The sequence below is a fragment of the Bos indicus genome, chromosome 4, assembly GCF_029378745.1.
Source record: "Bos indicus isolate NIAB-ARS_2022 breed Sahiwal x Tharparkar chromosome 4, NIAB-ARS_B.indTharparkar_mat_pri_1.0, whole genome shotgun sequence".
Taxonomy (NCBI): domain Eukaryota; kingdom Metazoa; phylum Chordata; class Mammalia; order Artiodactyla; family Bovidae; genus Bos; species Bos indicus.
The window spans coordinates 93845657-93865985 of record NC_091763.1 but is presented as its reverse complement, the minus strand read 5'-3'; the positions used below and the strand labels follow the sequence as shown (position 1 = coordinate 93865985).

The 20329-nt window shown below is 37.9% G+C and overlaps 1 protein-coding gene across 7 annotated transcripts in view; it reads right to left on the bottom strand.

The window, feature by feature from the left end:
* Positions 1–20329, bottom strand: part of NRF1 (nuclear respiratory factor 1) — a 130754-nt gene that overhangs the window by 65728 nt on the left and 44697 nt on the right. For all 7 annotated transcript variants that reach the window (XM_019959069.2, XM_019959072.2, XM_070788158.1 and 4 more), the window contains 3 exons: positions 19491–19722; positions 12161–12275; positions 6002–6128 (listed from right to left, as the gene is read on the bottom strand). In XM_019959069.2, the coding sequence (XP_019814628.1) occupies positions 6002–6128; positions 12161–12275; positions 19491–19713 (465 nt within the window). In that variant the 5' untranslated portion in view covers positions 19714–19722. The remainder of the gene's footprint in view (positions 1–6001; positions 6129–12160; positions 12276–19490; positions 19723–20329) is intronic.

Below are 20329 nucleotides of genomic sequence, written 5' to 3'. Positions count from 1 at the left end.
CAGTCCGACTCTCACATCCATACGTGACCACTGGAAAAACCATAGCCTTGACTAGAGGAACCTTTGTTGGCAAAGTAATGTCTCTGCTTTTGAATATGCTATCTAGATTGGTCATAACTTTTCTCCAAGGAGTAAGCATCTTTTAATTTCATGGCTGCAATCACCATCTGCAGTGATTTTGGAGCTCCAAAAAAATAAAGTCTGACACTGTTTCCACTGTTTCCCCATCTATTTCCCATGAAATGATGGGACCGGATGCCATGATCTTCGTTTTCTGAATGTTGAGCTCTAAGCCAACTTTTTCACTCTCCTCTTTCACCTTCATCAAGATGCTCTTTAGTTCTTCTTCACTTTCTGCCATAAAGGTGGTGTCATCTGCAAATCTGAGGTTATTGATATTTCTCCCAGCAATCTTGATTCCAGCCTGTGCTTCCTCCAGTCCAGCGTTTCTCATGATGTACCTTACATATAAGTTAAATAAGTAGGGTGACAACATATAGCCTTCATGTACTCCTTTTCCTGTTTGGAACCCGTCTGTTGTTCCATGTCCAGTTCTAACTGTTGCTTCCTGACCTGCATACAGATTTCTCAAGAGGCAGATCATGTGGTCTGGTATTCCCATCTCTTTCATAATTTTCCACAGTTTATTGTGATCCACACAGTCAAAGGCTTTGGCATAGTCAAGAAAGCAGAAATAGATGTTTTACTGGAACTCTCTTGCTTTTTCCATGATCCAGAGGATGTTGGCAATTTGATCTCTGGTTCCTCTGCCTTTTCTAAAGCCAGCTTGAACATCTGGAAGTTGATGGTTCACGTATTGCTGAAGCCTGGCTTGAAGAATTTTAAGGATCACTTTACTAGCGTGTGAGATGAGTGCAATTGTGTGGTAGTTTGAGCATTCTTTGGCATTGCCTTTCTTTGGGATTGGAATGAAAACTGACCTTTTCAGTTCTGTGGCCACTGCTGAGTTTTCCAAATTTGCTGGCATACTGAGTGCAGCACTTTCATAGCATCATCTTTCACGATTTGAAATAGCTCAACTGGAATTCCATCACCTCCACTAGCTTTGTTCATAGTAATCCTTCCTAAGGCCCACTTGACTTCACATTCCAGGATGTCTGGCTCTAGGTGAGTGGTCACACCATCGTGATTATCTGAGTTGTGAAGATCTCTTTGGTACAGTTCTTCTGTGTATTCTTGCCACCTCTTCTTAGTATCTTTTGCTTCTATTAGGTGCATACCATTTCTGTCCTTTACTGAGCCCATCTTTCCATGAAATGTTCCCTTGGTATCTCTAATCTTCTTGAAGAGATCTCTAGTCTTTCCTATTCTATTGTTTTCCTCTATTTCTTTGCACTGATCGCTGAGGAAGGCTTTCTTATCTCTCCTTGCTATTCTTTGGAACTCTGCATTCAAATGGGTATATCTTTCCTTTTCTCCTTTGCTTTTCGCTTCTCTTCTTTTCATAGCTATTTGTAAGGCCTCCTCAGACAGCCATTTTGCTTTTTTGCATTTCTTTTCCATGGGGATGGTCTTGATCTCTGTCTCCTGTACAATGTCACGAACTTCCGTCCATAATTCATCAGGCACTCTGTCTATCAGATCTAGCCCCTTAAATCTATTTCTCACTTCCACTGTATAGTCATAAGGGATTTGATTTAGGTCATACCTGAATGGTCTAGTGGTTTTCTCCACTGTCTTTAATTTCAGTCTGAATTTGGCAATAAGGAGTTCATGATCTGAGCCACAGTCAGCTCCTGGTCTTGTTTTTGCTGACTGTATAGAGCTTCTCCATCTTTGGCTGCAAAGAATATAATCAATCTGATTTTGGTGTCGACCATCTAGTGATGTCCATGTGTAGAGTCTTCTCTTGTGTTGTTGGAAGAGGGTGTTTGCTATGACCAGTGCGTTCTCTTGGCAAAACTCTATTAGCCTTTGCCCTGATTCATTCTGTACTCCAAGGCCAAATTTGCTTGTTACTCCAGGTGTTTCTTGACTTCCTACTTTTGCATTCCATTCCCCTATAATGAAAAGGACATCTTTTTTGGGTGTTAGTTCTAGAAGGTCTTGCAGGTCTTCATAGAACTGTTCATAGTACCATTTCTTCATAGAACTTTTTCATAGTACCATTTCTTAAATAACAATTCTGTTTACAAAATCATTAATTCCTTCTACATGTTTACTTACTGTATATCTTTCTCAGATGAAGTTTCTTTTCTTTCTTTCTTGTATACATAGAAAAAAAATAAAGGCAATAAACATGCTTTGGAGCATCTGTTTAGATCATAATTTTTAAGGCTATTTAAAATTTGTTTTTAAATAGTTCGCAGATTAAGTTTTTCTCTTAAGTGTTTTTGTATACATATAAGTGATTGGCTTTGCTGTATAGCAGAAACTAACACCAGAGAAGGCAATGGCAACCCACTCCAGTACTCTTGCCTGGAAAATCCCATGGACGGAGGAGCCTAGTGGGCTGCAGTCTGTGGGGTCACTGAGTCAGACACGACTGAGCAACTTCACTTTCACTTTTCACTTTCATGCACTGGAGAAGGAAATGGCAACCCACTCCAGTATTCTTGCCTGGAGAATCCCAGGGACGGGGTAGCCTGGTGGGCTGCCATCTATGGGGTCGCACAGAGTCGGACACGACTGAAGCGACTTAGCAGCAGCAGCAGCAGAAACTAACACAACATTGTAAAACTACTACAGTAAAAGGTATTTTTAAATTTCCATGTGGCTGAAAATTTTTGTCAATCTTTCTTATATTAACTTCTAAATTTTCTATTCTTTAATAAAAAATATGACCTGTGTAATTTTTTATCTTTACAATTTATTAAAATTTACTTTGGGACCTAATAATAACACAGAGTCAATTCTTATAATCCATTCATGTAATTTTTCAAATATGGTATATTCTCCCTTAGTATGGTATCAATGTTAAATATGTTAACCTTTTATATTAACCTTATTAATTCTATTCTTCAGATATCTATATTCTTATTTATACTTTTCTTCCTTGAGTGACAAAGATATTAAAGACTCCTACTACCACTGTGGTTTCTATTTTTTTTCCTCCCATTACTAATTTTTGATCTATATTCTTTGCTTTAATGTTGAGACATAAAAGGTTCATTATAAATTTATACTGCTTATCAATACTAAAGGACCTATGGTCCTCAGTTAAGACTCATTTGTCTTGAGAATTTGGCTTTGTCTGATATTAATGCTGTGATCCATGATTTATTTTTGTAGGGATTTGTCTGACATTTGCTTTGCTTATTGTTTTGCTTTTAAAATTTAAACATCCCAGTTCACCAGCCCCAAACATCCTGTATCATGCATCGATATTAAAAAAAAAAAAAAGATGAAAGTAATATAAAAAAAAAAACAAAAAAAAATTTAACAGCTTTATTGAAATATAATTAATATGCCGTACATATTAGCTTCCTATGGTTGCCACAAAGTATTACAAACTTGGTGGCTTCTATCAACAGAAATTCATTCTGTTAGTTTCATAGGCCCAAGTTGTTGGCAGGGCTGGTTGTTCTGGAAGCTCTAGGGGAGGTACCATTTTCTCATCCTGCCTAGCTGCTGTTGAGCACATACTGCTTTGCTTCTGACCCGTTCCTTGCACCCAACCTCTTGCTTCCGCTGACACATCTCCACCTTCTGTATCAATCTCCTTTTGGCTCCCTCTTACATAAAGACACTGTGATTAGATTTAGGGCCTACCTGGATAATCCAGGGTGATCTGGATTATCTCAAAAATCTTTAACTTAACCACACCTGCAAAATCTTTTATGTCATATAAAGATTTGGATCTGTGTATCTTTGGGGGCCACTCATTATTCAACCTACCATACAATACCATACAATTCACCCATTTGAAGTGTATAATTTACTCTTTTAAATATTTGCACGGTCACGTAAGCATCATTATAATCTATCCCCCATGAAAGAAACTCCAAACTCACTAGCTGTCACTTTCTATTCCTCCATTCCCCCCCCACTTTCAAATCTGGCAACCACTAACCTACTTTCTGTCTCTTGAGATTTGACTACTCCAGATACTGCCCATAAGTGAAATCATACACTGTGTGGCCTTTTATGAATGGATTCTTCCACTTAGCACAATGCTTTCAAGGTTCATCCACATTGTAACATTTATCAGTACTTCATTCCTTTTCATTGCTAAGTAATACTATACTGGATGGATAATACAACTTTTTTTATCCATTCATCAGCAGATGAACATTTGGGTTATTTCCACTTTGTGGCTATTATGAATAATGCTTCTACAAATATAGTGCACTGGTTTTTATATATAAGTTTTGTTGCTATGAACACTGTATGTATAAGCTTTATTCTCAGCTCTTTTGTGTAAATGTAGGAGTAGAATTGTTGGGTTATATAGTAACTGTTCTTTTGATATTTTGAGAAATTACCAAATTGTTTTCCAAATCAGCTGCATCATTTTACATCTCTAACTGCAATGTATGGGGGTTCCAATTTCTTCACATCCCCATCAACATTTATTATTGTCCATCTTTTAAATTATATTCATCATAGTGGGCATGAAGTATCTCTCTGTAGTTCTGCTTTTCATTTCCCTAATGATTAAGTTATTTATCAAGTGCTCATGTGCTTGCTGGTCATTTCTATATTTTCTTTGGAAAAATATTTATACAGATTCTTTGCCATTTTAAATTCTGTTAATTGTCTTTTTTCTGTTTTTGGCCATGCCGCACAGCTTGCCGGGTCATCGTTTCCTGACCAGAGACTGAACCTATGCCTGCTGCAGTATAAGCACGAAGTCCTCTCCACTGAACACCAGGGCATTCCTGGATTAACTGTCTTGTCACTGCTGAGTTATAAGGGTTCCTTATATATTCTGGATACAAATTTCTATCAGATATATTTTGCCAATATTTTTTTCTTTCCCATTCTGTAGACTGTCTTTTCACTTTCTTGATGGTATCATTTGCAGCTACTTTAAACACTTGTGAGTCACTGTAAGTATGTCACATAAATTGAATAGAATTGGGTTTTGATGTGGATTGTTTCTGCTCCAATCTAAAATAAAATCTTTAACAATAATATAATTATAATATTTAGATTATGGTTTATAACAGAATTAACTGGTTTCACTTCCATTACTTTGTTAGTCAGGTATAATTTTGAACTAGAAAGCCATCTACCACACTCCTCTCAGGAAAGGTCTTAATATGCGTCCTATTCTAGGGACTCAGGAATCTGAGGAAAAACTCAAACTCAAAAATGTTTAGAAAGAATCACAACATCTGTATATGGGGAAAAAAATACAATAAACAAAATCTCAACTGATTACTAATTCTGAACTCTTGAAATATCTATGTTCAGTATGGGGGAAAATCTAATTCATTTTAAGCTCAGAAATTTTATCCTAGTAAAAATAAAATGCAATTTAATTCTGGACAGATCATTATTCTATTAATGATTTAAAGTTACTTTATCCAAAGAAAGAACAATTCACATAGTAAAAGTATCCAAGAGTAAAATATTATTTTTATAAAGTTAGCTATAGATAGGGATATAATCAAAATATTCAACTATATTTCAACACTGAAGGATTAAATCAATTATTTGAAGAAATAAAAAGGATTTAAAATACGCAATTCAGATATCAGTGATCAGTAAAATGCCTCAGGAAGTTCACATCTTGAGAAAATACCATTTTGTTTCAGCAATTTTCCTACAAAATCTTGCACTGGTTTCTTAAGGAATACAATATCATTTTTTCCCATTGCATCTGATGAGGTAAAATAGCTTGCTATGAAAAGGAGAAACAGAAATGATCCATTTTACTTTGATCTGCATAAAGGAGTTTGAAAACCAGTCTCAATTCCCACCCCTGGATGAAGGGAAGATAAAATAACTATTGTGCTAGACAAAGGATCAAAAGAATGCGAACAACAACTCACAGAAAGCAAAGGGTATCTGAGAACACACACAGTTTTCTTACCACATTCTCCAAAGGAGCTGCACCGAACACTTTAAAGACAGGGTTGGGTTTGGAGGGAGAGATACAAAGGACAATGGCTTGCTGTCCCACTCGAGTAGTATATTCATCTAGTGTGGCTCGAAGTTTCCTGAATCAGAGAACGAAAAGACAGAAATTATGTGACACAGACACAAGATTTCCTTTGACTTGAGACAATTTATTCTAATTAGGTATGTCTTCTTTTACCTGAATTGTGAAAAGGGTGTGTGTGAGGTTTAATATCCTGTTCAGCAGAAATATGTACATCCCTTTGTCCTGAAGACCCGTGACTAGCCCACTGACATGAGAGTCTACCCCAGGACACAGCCGTGACACAATGTTGAATACAGACAGTATCATACTTCCTGATCTCAGCACCAAAAGTGTGCTGCTTATAATAATAAAGATTAATACTGACATGTCCTCCTATAGACTTTACTATATCATCTCCATGCTTACTGAAGGGGCCTAAAATGAACTGCTTCTGATTTCTTTGACTGATATAATCATTGTTTATGTCTTGCTCCGATGCTCAGTCACGTCCAACTCTTTGCGACCCTATGGACTACAGCCTACCAGGCTCCTCAGTCCATGGGATTCTCTCAGCAAGAAAACTGGAGTGGGGTGCCATTTCCTCCTTCAGGCAATCTCCCTGACCCAGGGATTGAACCTGCATCTCTTGCGTCTCCTGCATTAGGAGGCTGATTCTTTACCACTGAGCACCTGGGAAGCCTATTTATATCTTACTACTTCAAAATGTTGTCATTTCCAGATTTTCACTGTGATATAAACAATAATTCTTAGTCCTGAAGTATTTTACAAATGAGGATGGAGTAAAAGAGCTTTTTCAAATACATCAGCACTGTATTAAACAGAAACACTGTCCTCTCCTGGAAGTTATGGGAGATTATTTTAAAGTTCTACATTCCATAATTCTTCTGTGAACACAGTCTACCCTGTCAAGGGACTGGTGAGTCATGTCATTTCAAATGAAGCAAAGCCAACAAATCACAAGAAAGTTTTCCATCTTTCTCCAAAAGCACTGTCTATGCCCCTTTTAGAAAAGATGGCTCTATAAAAAATATATTCAATTCCTCCTGCCTGTACTATCATTAAAGGTAGTAAGATTTATCATTAAAGGAAAGGAAATTTTTTTGCCCATCTAGTGGTATATAACCTCTGTGTTAAAAACTACCATTAAGTATTTTCTGGATTTTCCCTTCAGTTTCTTATAATCTTATGTTCTTAATATAGACTATATTTTCTAACTTTTGTCCCCATATCATTTACAAGTGCTGGTACTCCATTTGGATTCAACATTCCAATAAACATCTTAACAATTTGGATATATAAAATACTACAAGAAGAAACTACTGAAACATTTTATAGACTAAATTTTTTATTATACATGAATGCATGTTGAGCAGCCTGTCAAAATATGAAGTCCTCCGTGAAACACAGATGTGTAATAATCTTTCTTTGCAACCTACAAACTCTTCAGAAGAAATAAAAACAAGTGGAGGAAGTGATAGTGAAGTCGCTCAGTCATGTCCAACTCTTTGTGACCACGCGGACTGTAGCCTACCAGGCTTCTCCATCCATGGGATTTTTCCAGGCAAGAGTACTGGAGTGGATTGCCATTTCCTCCTCCAAGGGATCTTCCCAACCCAGGGATTGAACCTAAGTCTCCCGGTTTGCAGGCAGATGCTTTACCATCTGAGCCACCAGGGAAGCCAAGTAAAGGACCACATAGCAAACAAGAAATCCAGTGGCATTCCTTGAAAGAAAGATAAGAAAACACATTCACTCTCTCCAATTCCTCTCTTCCCATTCTCTCTTGAAGACCCTTTAATCCTTTCATCCTTACTGCTCCTCTGAAAACACATTATCAAGTTCAATCATGATCTCCATGTTGCTAAATTTAATGGTCAATTTGCATCTTAGTCAACCTGTCAGCACCATCTGATAGTGCTGATCACAAGTCCTCCTTCTTGAGACAATTTTTGCACTTGGTTTCCAAGACACCATTCTCCTGGTTTCCTCCTGACTCACTGGTCACTTCTTAGACTCTTTGATAGTTCCTTTCCTTTCTTTAACCCCTTCAGTGCACACTCATTCCCTCAGTTCAGTTCAGTTGCTCAGTTGTGTCCAACTCTTTGCAACCCCATGAATCTCAGCACACCAGGCCTCCCTGTCCATCACCAACTCCTGGAGTTCATTCAAATTCATGTCCATCAAGTCGGTGATGCCATCCAACCTTCTCATCCTCTGTCGTCCCCTTTTCCTCCTGCCCCTAATCCCTCCCAGCATCAGGGTCTTTTCCAATGAGTCAACTCTTCGCACGAGGTGGCCAAAGTATTGGAGTTTCAGCTTTAGTATCAGTCCTTCCAATGAACACCCAGGACTGATCTCCTTTAGGATGGACTGGTTGGATCTCCTTGCAGTCCAAGGGACTCTCAAGAGTCTTCTCCAACACTACAGTTCAAAAGCATCAATTCTTCGGTGCTCAGCTTTCTTCACAGTCCAACTCTCACATCCATACATGACCACTGGAAAAACCATAGCCTTGACTAGATGGACCTTTGTTGGCAAAGTGATGTCTCTGCTTTTCAATATGCTATCTAGGTTGGTCATAACTTTTCTTCCAAGGAGTAAGCATCTTTTAATTTCATGGCTGCAATCACCATCTGCAGTGATTTTGGAGACCAAAAAAATAAAGTCTGACACTATTTCCACTGTTTCCCCATCTATTTCCCATGAAGTGATGGGACCAGATGCCATGATCTTCGTTTTCTGAATGTTGAGCTTTAAGCCAACTTTTTCACTCTCCTCTTTCACTTTCATCAAGAGGCTTTTTAGTTCCTCTTCACTTTCTGCCATAAGGGTGGTGGCACCTGCTATCTGAGGTTATTGATATTTCTCCTGGCAATCTTGATTCCAGCTTGTGCTTCTTCCAGTCCAGCATTTCTCATGATGTACTCTGCATATAAGTTAAATAAGCGGAGTGACAACATTCAGCCTTGATATACTCTTTTTCCTATTTGGAACCAGTCTGTTATTATTCCATGTTCAGTTCTAACTGTTGCTTCCTGACCTGCATATAGGTTTCTCAAGAGGCTCCCTTAAAAGAAATGGAGCAGCCATCAGGGTCAACAAAAGAGTCTGAAATGCAGTACTTGGATGCAATCTCAAAAATGACAGAATGATCTCTGTTCATTTCCAAGGCAAACCATTCAATATCACGGTAATCCAAGCCTATGGTCCAACCAGTAACACTGAAGAAGCTGAAGTTGAATGGTTCTATGAAGACCTATAAGACCTAGAAGTAACACCCAAAAAAGATGTCCTTTTCATTATAGGGGACTGGAATGCAAAAGTAGGAAGTCAAGAAACACCTGGAGTAACAGGCAAATTTGGCTTTGGAGTACGGAATGAAGCAGGGCAAAGGCTAATAGAGTTTTGCCAAGAGAACGCACTGGTCATAGCAAACACCCTCTTCCAACAACACAAGAGAAGACTCTACACATGGACATCACCAGATGGTCAACACCAAAATCAGAATGATTATATTCTTTGTAGCCAAAGATGGAGAAGCTCTATACAGTCAGCAAAAACAAGACCAGGAGCTGACTGTGACTCAGATCATGAACTCCTTATTGCCAAATTCAGACTGAAATTAAAGACAGTGGAGAAAACCACTAGACCATTCAGGTATGACCTAAATCAAATCCTTTATGATTATACAGTGGAAGCGAGACATAGATTTAAGGGACTAGATCTGATAGACAGAGTGCCTGATGAATTATGGACGGAGGTTCGTGACATTGTACAGGAGACAGAGATCAAGACCATCCCCATGGGAAAGAAATGCAAAAAGCAAAATGGCTGTCTGAGGAGGCCTTACAAATAGCTGTGAAAAGAAGAGAAGCGAAAAGCAAAGGAGAAAAGGAAAGATATACCCATTTGAATGCAGAGTTCCAAAGAATAGAAAGGAGAGGTAAGAAAGCCTTCCTCAGTGATCAGTGCAAAGAAATAGGGGAAAACAACAGAATGGGAAAGACTAGAGATCTTGTCAAAAAAATTAAAGATACCAAGGGACCATTTCATGGAAAGATGGGCTCAATAAAGGACAGAAATGGTATGGACCTAACAGAAGCAGAAGATAGTAACAAGAGGTGGCAAGAATACACAGAAGAACTGTACAAAAAAGATCTTCATGACCCAGATAATCACGATGGTGTGATCACTCACCTAGAGCCAGACATCCTGGAATGCGAAGTCAAGTGGGCCTTAGCAAGCATCACTATGAACAAAGCTAGTGGAGGTGATGGAATTCCAGTTGAGCTATTTCAAATAGTGAAAAATGATGCTATGAAAGTGCTGCACTCAGTATGCCAGCAAATTTGGAAAACTCAGCAGTGGCCACAGGACTGGAAAAGGTCAGTTTTCATTCCAAGCCCAAAGAAAGGCAATCCCAAAGAATGCTCCAACTACCGCACAATTGCACTCATGTCACACGCTAGCAAAGTAATTCTCAAAAATTCTCCAAGCCAGGCTTCAGCAATACGTGAACTGTGAATTTCCAGATGTTCAAGCTGGTTTTAGAAGAGGCAGAGGAACCAGAGATCAAATTGCCAACATCCACTGGATCATCGAAAAAGCAAGAGAGTTCCAGAAAAACATCTATTTCTGCTTTCTTGACTATGCCAAAGCCTTTGACTGTGTGGATCACTCATTCCTAGTCTGCTTCAAATGCTATGTATGTGCTTCTATCTTCAGCCTTGCTTTCATTCTTGTACCCTCAGTCTATTCTCAACACAGTAGCCTGAGTGATACTTTTAAAATATAAGTTAGATTATATCATTGTTTTAATCAAAAGTCTTCATTGACTTCCTATGTCACTTAGAGTAAGAGTCAAAGCCCTTAGACTGGACCAGAAGACGCCATGGTGTGGCTTTCCACTACTATTATGACCACACCTCTTCTCATTCTTTCTCTAGCTGCTCCTCAAACATACCTAAGACATGCCTTCCCACTTCAGAACCTTTGCTTTTACTACCCATCAGCCCCAAAAGTTCTCCTGTAGATATCAACATGGTTTCCCTTAAAATTACTTCAGGTCTCTGTTCAAAGGTTGCCTTAACAAAGATCATTTCTATAGAAAAATAAAAACTACCATATCCCTCCCAATCCTCTAACCTTTCTATTTTATTTTGCCTTTTTTTTTTTTTTTTTTACTTTTCATCATCTGATGTATCATATATTTCTTATTCCCTCCATTAGAATATAAGCTCTTTAATTTATCTTGTTAGCTGTTAGGTTCCCAAGGCCCAGAACAATACGTGGCACATGGCAGGCATATATTAATAAATTTTCTCTGAATGAAATAATATAATTCTATACATCTATACAGGGAAGTTAGGGCTTCCCTGGTGGCTCAGTGGTAAAGCATCTTCCAATGCAGGAGACATGGGTTCAATTCCTGGGTCAGGAAGATACGCTAGAGAAGGAAATGGCAACCTACTCCAGTATTCCCGCCTAAGGAAATCCCATGGACAGAAGAGCCTGGTGGGCTGCAGATTACGGAGTCGCAAAAGAGGCTAATAAGACCCAGCAACTAAACAACAACATACATCTGTTAATCATAGTTACAGTTTCATTTATTTTTGTTTAGAGTACTTTAAAGTCTAATTCTGTCATGAAAGAATTTAATTTGGTATCCCTTGATGAAGGGCTTCCCTGGTAGCTCAGCTTGTGAAGAACCTGCCTGCCGGGTTCAATTCCTGGGTTGGGAGGATCCCCTGGAGAAGGGGTAGGCTATCCTTTCCAGTATTCTTAGGCTTCCCCGGTGGCTAAGACAGTAAAGAATCCACCTGCAATGTGAGAGACCTGGGTTTGATCCCGGGTTGGAAAGAGCCCCTGGAGGAGGGCATGGCAACCCACTCCAGTGTTCTTGCCTGGACAATCCCCATGGACAGAGGAGCCTGGTGGGCTACGGTCCATGGAGTCACAAAGTCGGACATGACTGAGTGACTAAGCACAGCATACCACATCCCCTGATGAACCTAATAAGGTATATTCTGTCATCCATACCATAAAGTATTTGAGGAACAGCAACAATATGGATAAGGAAGCCCTCACCTAAGCAAACGTGTTTGCTGTCTCTTCCGGATAGATGGATTAGATTCAAACACATGAGGACGTTTCCGTTTCTTTCCTGTTGCCACAGCAGCAGCAGCAGCCATTCCCACCGGACCTGAAACAATAACATATGTGCTGAGACCAGGCAGAGTCTGTTAACTGCACCAAGCAGAAAACAATTAGATGTACAAAAAAGTAGCATTTATTTCCTAGTATATTATCAATAAGTATAGAATATTACTGATAACCATCAATATACTTCCCTCCTATTCAACATGGATCATATTTTAATTTACCATTAAAACTTACAATGAAGATTTTAAAAAAGTTAATGACTTACACCTCCCCACCACATACTAGCTTGAATTTTATATAATGTTTTTTGTTTTATCAGCATATCCGTACTGTTAAGGCAATATTCTCAAAGGTGCTAGATGAAATAGCACCATTGAGAGGAAGAGCTTGCCAAGACAAAAAAAGTTACAGATTTCAAATTTCATTTCCATTCCTGGGCCCCTCTTTCCGTTACAAGGCACTGACAAGTTAGAAAGTCAGAGATAATCACTCATATTTGGAACCCCAACCCTACCACCACCACCACATATTAAGAGGACTATCTAGAAGAATACCGTCTTAAGTGGAAAATTTTTTGTTATATATCTGAGAATTATGCCCTAAATGGAACTGTTAACCACAAGGTCATGTTGATGAAAGCATCCCGGAAGGAAAGTAATAAAAACTGTCGTACTCTAAGGGGAAAATGTTAATAAGATTTGGTCTGGTTTGCCCTGAAACTAATGACTAAAACAAAGGGTAGGCCTAAAGGAATTATTAGTCTCTGATTCACCCAATCTCAACATATCAGTGGCATTCCTTTTATTTTTTAAAACAGACAAACCATCTTTATTTGTGAACCCCCTAAAAGGTTTAAATGAAAATCAGGTTTAAGTGCTCACATTTATCCTGGCATATATGTTCTATAAATGGCTCAATTACAATGGGCCTCCCTGAAAATCTAGATGAGCCTCTCTACATGTTATTTAGTAGTATACTCAGTCTGACTTAAATAAAACCTCTCTAAAGAAGACTCTTTTGAGAGTCCCTTGGACTGCAAGGAGATCCAACCAGTCCATTCTAAAGGAGATCAGTCCTGGGTGCTCACTGGAAGGACTGATGCTAAAGCTGAAACTCCAGTAGTTTGGCCACCTCATGTGAAGAGTTGACTCATTGGAAAAACCCTGATGCTGGGAGGGATTGAGGGCAGGAGGAGAAGGGGACGACAGAGGATGAGATGGCTGGATGGCATCACCGACTCGATGGACATGAGTTTGGGTGAACTCCGGGAGTTGGTGATGGACAGGGAGGCCTGGCATGCTGCAATTCATGGGGTCGCAAAGAGTCGGACACGACTGAGCGACTGAACTGAACTCAAAGAGCCCCAAAATAAGCAAGAAATAAGGTAATGCCTTTTACCTTCCTTTCCATTATAAACAAACAGCTGGTAGAAGAAAAAATATTACTGATGCATTTTTTTCTAACATTTAATTGTTTAAACTGTGGTAATGACACAACATATGAGATCCACCGTCTCAACAAACTTTAAGTCTGTTAACTACAGACACAATGTTGTAGAGCAGATCTCTAGAACTATTCATCTTGACTGAAGATGACTGAAACTTTATGTTCTTTAATGGCAACTCCCCATTTCCACACCCCAGCCCCGGCCAACCCCATTCTACTATATGCAGAGGAGAATAAGAGTTTGAATATGATACTTCATGTAAGTAAATCATGCAGTACCTGTCCTTTTAACCTGGTATATGTTACTTAACATAATGCCCTCAAGGTTCATCCATGTTGTCATATATGGTAGGATTTCCTCCTTTTTAAAAAAAAAAAAAAAAAAAAGCTAAATAATATTCCATACATACATACCACATTTTCTTTATCTATTCATCTGGAGAAGGGACTGGCAACCCACTCCAGTGTTCTTGCCTGGAGAATTCTATGGACAGGGAAGCCTGTTGGGCTACAGTCCATGGGGTCACAAAGAGTCACACATGACTGAGTGACTAACACACATTCATCTGTCAATGGAAATTTAGATTGTTTCCACATCTTGACTACTGTGAATAATGCTTCAGTGAACACAGCAGTGCCAATACCTCCATGAGATCCTGATGTCAATTCTTTTGAATAAACATCCATAGGAAGAACTGGATCATATGGTAATTGTATCTTTAATTTTGGGGGAGGACTTTCATACTGTTTTTCATAGGGGCTGTATCATTTTACATTTCTACCAACAACATATAAGGGTTTCCATTTCTCCATATCCATGCCAACACTTATTTTTTTGTTTTCTGGTAACAGCCATGTTAACAGGCGTGAGGCAGTATCTCATCATGGTTTTGATTTGCATTTCCCTGATGATTAGTGATGCTGAGCATCTTTTCATACACTTATTGACCATTTGTATGCCTTCTTTAGGAAGATGTCTACTCAAGTCTTTTGTCCGTTTTTTAATCAGGTTGCCATTATGTTACTGAGTTGTGTGAGTCCAACATTTTTATTATTATTATTATATTAGAAGTTTCAAATATATTTTTTAAAAACTTTAAAATACATAGCAAAGTTGAAAGAATTTTATAGTGAACATTCACCTATCTACCAACTAGATTCTACTAATATTTTACTATATGTATCTATCCACCTTCCTACCCATTCATCAACCCATGTTGGTTTTTTTTAAATACATTTCAAAGTAAACTACAGTATGATCCCACTATATACTTCAGTAGAAGTATAATTAGCTAGAGTTCAACATTTGTAAGTTTTTTCTTTTGAGATAAAATCTACATATAACAAAATGTACAAATCATTCAATAAATTTTTTTAAAAGCATACAACTATGAAACCCAAACCCCTACTAAGATATGTAACATCATCACTACAAATAGTTCTCTCCTGTACCTTCCCATCAGTTCTTCTCTGTACTTCCCACCATAAGGACACAATTCTTGTTTGTTTCACCCTACATTAATTTTGCCTATTCTGCTGTTGCTGCTGCTGCTAAGTCGCTTCAGTCGTGTCTGACTCTGTGCGACCCCATAAACGGCAGCCCACCAGGCTCCACCGTCCCTGGGATTCTCCAGGCAAGAACACTGAAGTGGGTCGCCATTTCCTTCTCCAATGAATGAAAGTGAAAAGGGAAAGTGAAGTCGCTCAGTCGTGTCTGACTCTTTGTGACCCCATGGACTGCAGCACATCAGACCTCCCTGTCGATCACCAACTCCCGGAGTTTGCTTAAATTCATGTCCATATTTATATAAAAATAAATAATATTTATTCATTCTAAATTTTATTTATTTTTAAATACCTTTTTATATGAATGTTTATTTTGAAATGTTTAACTTAATAAATCCTATCAAGAACAACCTATTCTCTCTTTCCTAGGAAATAAACCCTATTTATTTATTTATCTGGCTGCACCAGGTCTTGGTTGCAGCACATTCGATCTTTGTTGTGGTGGCACGCAAACTCTTAGTTGTAGCATGTGGGATCTAGTTCCCTGACCAGAGATCAAATCTGGGTCCCCAGGATTGGGAGGGCAGAGCTTTAGCCTCTGGACCAACAGGGAAGACCTGATTCTAAAATTTAAATGGAAATGCAAAGGGCTAAAAACAGCCAAAGCAATTTCTGAAGATTTTAAAAAGGAAGCAGGGGCACTCATCCTACCAAGTACCAATAGTTACTATAAGGCTACAATCCCTTATGACAGTGTAGACCTGACTGAAAAGATAGACAAATAAATCAACATAACTTACTCGAGAGTTCACAAACACCTTGCTGTGTCAAAAGACAGAGGTGGGAAAAGGATGGATGATTAAAGATCTGGTGTCGGAGCAACTGACTGTCTGCATGCAAAAACAGTCAAAGTAGATCGATACATCATACTATACAAGAAAATAAATTCCAGGTAGCTTAAAGGCTTAAATGTTAAACAAAAACATCAATAAAATAACAACAAACTATGTAACTTCTACAATAAACTACTGGAAAGTATTTACAAACACAGGGTTAAGAAGAACTGCTTAAACAAAACTCCAAAAGGATAAAACACCAGTAACTGCACAATGATATAAATCCAAACCGCTATGAACAAAAAGAAATAACAAAAAATTGGGCGGGGAGTGGACAAATAAGAGAAGAAGATAATTACAATAAATATTCACCAAGAAAAGATTAGTGCTAAGAAAAAAATCAGTAACTCAAAAAAAAAACTGGGAAAATGGACAAAGGAAAATATGCAAAATAAGAATAGTCAATAAAGTTCTGAGATAATACTCTATCTTATTTTCCTGCACTGGCTGGAATCTCTTGCTCAAACAAGCATATTAAACCAACACTGAGATACTATTTCATACCCATCAGACTGGCAAAAATAAAAACAACTGACAATACCAAACGTGGCGAGGATGAGAAGCAAAAGGTGCTTGAGTACACTGCTGGTGGGAATGCAAACAAATAAAAGTATTTGGAAAGACATTTGGGATACCCAGTAAAGTTGAAAATGTGCCTATCTTTGCCCTCCTGAGTACACCCTGAAGCAGCGTTTTTCAAACTATGAGTAGTTTTTTCTTTGTTTTAATAACATGGAATAAAGTGAAAGATATCAGAACATATCAAAGAGTGTGTTACTTGCAGTAGAAGTTAAGTATCACTTCATGAGAAATTGTTATTTCAATTATATGTGCGTATTTATTCTAGATCACAATGTATTACTGTGGCACACTGTCAAAAGAAGTTTGAAAACCAAAGCCAAGAGCTCTCTCTCAATATGTACAAGAAAACATACAAAATAATTTTTATTTGTAGCAACTGTAAATAGTAAAAGATTATAGACAACCTAAGTGTTCTCCCAATATATGACACATTCAGATAATGAATGGATACTAAATAACAGTTAAAATGAAAATTATCCAGCCATATTATCAACATAAATAAATCTCAGAAAAATAACACTGCATGAAATAAACACTTTTAGACAAACAATACCAGAGTGATACCATTTATATATAATTTAAAACATGCAAGTGAAAGTGAAGGTCACTCAGTCTGACTCTTTGTGACCCCATGGACCATACAGTCCATGGAATTCTCCAGGCCAGAATACTGGAGTGGGTATCCCTTCTCCAGGGGAATCTTCCTGACCCAGGGATCGAACCCAGGTCTCCCGCATTGCAGGTGGATTTTTTACCAGCAGAGCCTCAAGGGAAGCCAAAAACATGCAAAAACAATGCTAAATATTGTTTACTGATACACACAAAAAAATATGAAAGAAATTCAAGAGAATGATGACGATCAAATTCAGAATAGTGGTTACTTCAGCAGAGGGAGACAAGGAAACAGGAATAGAAAAAGAGGGTAACCAGCTACCCTTCCCTCTCCATTTAAAGTTCATTATATTCCTCAGAGAACTCAGTGGTTTTGAAATTATTTAACTTGGTTATATGTACCCTTCTTCCTATCACTGGTCTGTAAGGTCCTTTAGGATCAAGTTCTTGCCTGTCTTGTTTATAGTGTCTATGTATACTAATATAAAGTATGTAATAATTTCTCAATCACTGTTGAATGATTAAATCATTTCTATCAGTTGGGCCTCAGTTTCCACATCTGCCACATAAGAGGGTTAAAGTTCTTTGCTAATCTTAACACTATGACAATGTAGTACTGTATTATAGCAAAACTATGTCTCAAAAACACCTTCCTTCCTAGGAAAGAAGTTGTCTTTGATTCATTATGTTAGGATGCCCTCTTCTGGGAAGTATAAAAATTTCAAAATATATCTCACAAACATGTTTTATGTATTTTGCCACTAAATCTTATTTTTAAATTCACTATTTCAGAAAAATACAGTGGATAACAACAGACAGCAAAAGTTTATTTTCATTGTAGCTGTCTTCTTTCACTTAAATACAGCATATACATTTTAAAAAAATGTAGTACTTTGGCTATTTCTAATCATTGATTTCTTGTCCATCTTTTCCTAAGTATCTTCAAAAGCAGTGTTCCTTATACAATATTAGATCCATCCAGATATGGTCTACATGGAGCTTTCCACATAGTGCTAAATATACAGTGTAAACTGTAAAGAGAATGATACAAAATATCACCCAGCTTTAAGTCATTTAGGGGCCCAGAAAATCTCAAAACCTTAAACTGGATTAAGATCATCCAGGATTGCTAGTGCCCAGGCACTGGCAGAAGCAAACAAAAATCCTCGCTAGAAGACAATAATATTATTCTAGATCCCAAATTATTCTAAAAATAGTTTCCTAAACACACACACATCCAGCATTCATCCAAATAGAACCAGAACATGAGGAGAAAAACCAACATAAAGCAAGCTGGATATAAGAGGGAAAATTAATATTAAGTATGTATGAAACAAAAATAATAGCACAAGTACATCTAACTTCTAAACTAACAAGAAAAAAATGAAAAAATAAAAAACAAAAACACCTTTTAATCACTCCAAAAAAAAATCAAAAGGAAAGTAAACAGGACAATGAGAAAGCATATAGTAAACATGATAAATTTAAACCCAAATATATCAGTGATTACATTTAACGTAAATCGACTAAATGAGTTAAAAGTAGGGCTTCCTTGGTGGCTAAGATGGTAAAGAATCTGCCTCCAATGCAAGAGACCCGGGTTGGATCCCTAGATGGGGAAGATCCCCTGGAGAAGGAAATGAAAACCCACTCCAGTATTCTTACCTGGGAAATCCCACGGACAGAATAGCCTGGTGGGCTACAGTCCAAGGGGTCACAAAGAGTCTCATATGACTGAGCTGTTGAGTTAAAAGTAAAGAGTACTGGAATGGATGAAAAGGCAAAACCAAAGTTCATGTCACTATATATGACATGTTCATGTTCATGTTACAGTATATGAGTCTAGAACCTAAGTACATGGATCTAAGTATATATGTCACAAGTATATAAGTCTAGAACCTAAGTCTCAGTGTAATACAGGTACAAGTTGAAAATGCAAGGCTTTTCACACAAGAACCTAAAATGCAAGGCTTTTCACACAAGAACCTAAAATGCAAGGCTTTTCACACAAGAACCAAAGTATATATGTCACAGTATATGAGTCTGGAACCTAAGTCTCAGTGTAATACAGGTACAAGTTGAAAATACAAGGCTTTAAAAAAATCATGAAGATACGATATGAAGATATCTGAATGCCTGTATCCTTGGCTCTTTCAGATAAGCACAGTACCAGAGTTAAGCCAAAAATGAAGAGATTCCAATCCAAACATTACCTGCAGCAGCCAGATGGGCTGTTACCTCATCAGCCGCTGTGGAGTTAAGTATGTCTGAATCGTCATAAGAGGTGTCCTCAGGAGAAGAGGGTGAGTCTTCATCAGCACTCAACATACTGTGTTCGGTGTAGGTGGCCACATGGACCTGCTGAACTTGTTGGGCCACTGCGTGAGCTTCTATGGTAGCCATGTGCTCAGTTTGGGTCACTCCGTGTTCCTCCATGAAGATCCACTATTGGAAAAAAAGGTAAAGAACAGGATTCAGTATGTAATACAGGTTAATACCTAAACTAAGAAATACTTTCCTCAAGGGAAGAGGAACTTCGACAAGCCTTTCATTTTACTATATACCTCACCACACCAAATCATAGGAAATGGGCAGCATCATTACCGTATGACATAAAAATGGTAGAACATTTTCCTTGCATGAAACTATTCTGATGGAAATTCACTGCGTTAATTTTATATTTAAAGTCACAAAACAATAAATATCTTTGGTATTATCCATAATGATAAAAAAGATATTTAAAAGGTCCTGGTGACTTGCATTTGACACTGTGCACATAAAAACGGTAAGTAAAGTACTTAACAGTTCCTTTGTAATTTAAACACATATAGGAGCTAAACATTTTTTTCCCAAACTGTGATCATTCAAATTGGTTTTTCTGCTTGTAACACTGTGTTTCTTATATACCCTGAAATGACACAGTAACAGGACTAAGGTATGCTCTCCTACAGACAGCACTTAACGCTCTGTTCTCTCTTCCCCCTGCCCTAACATACAGAGAGGTACATTATCCTTAACAATCTTCTGAAGCATACATACATATGTATGATTT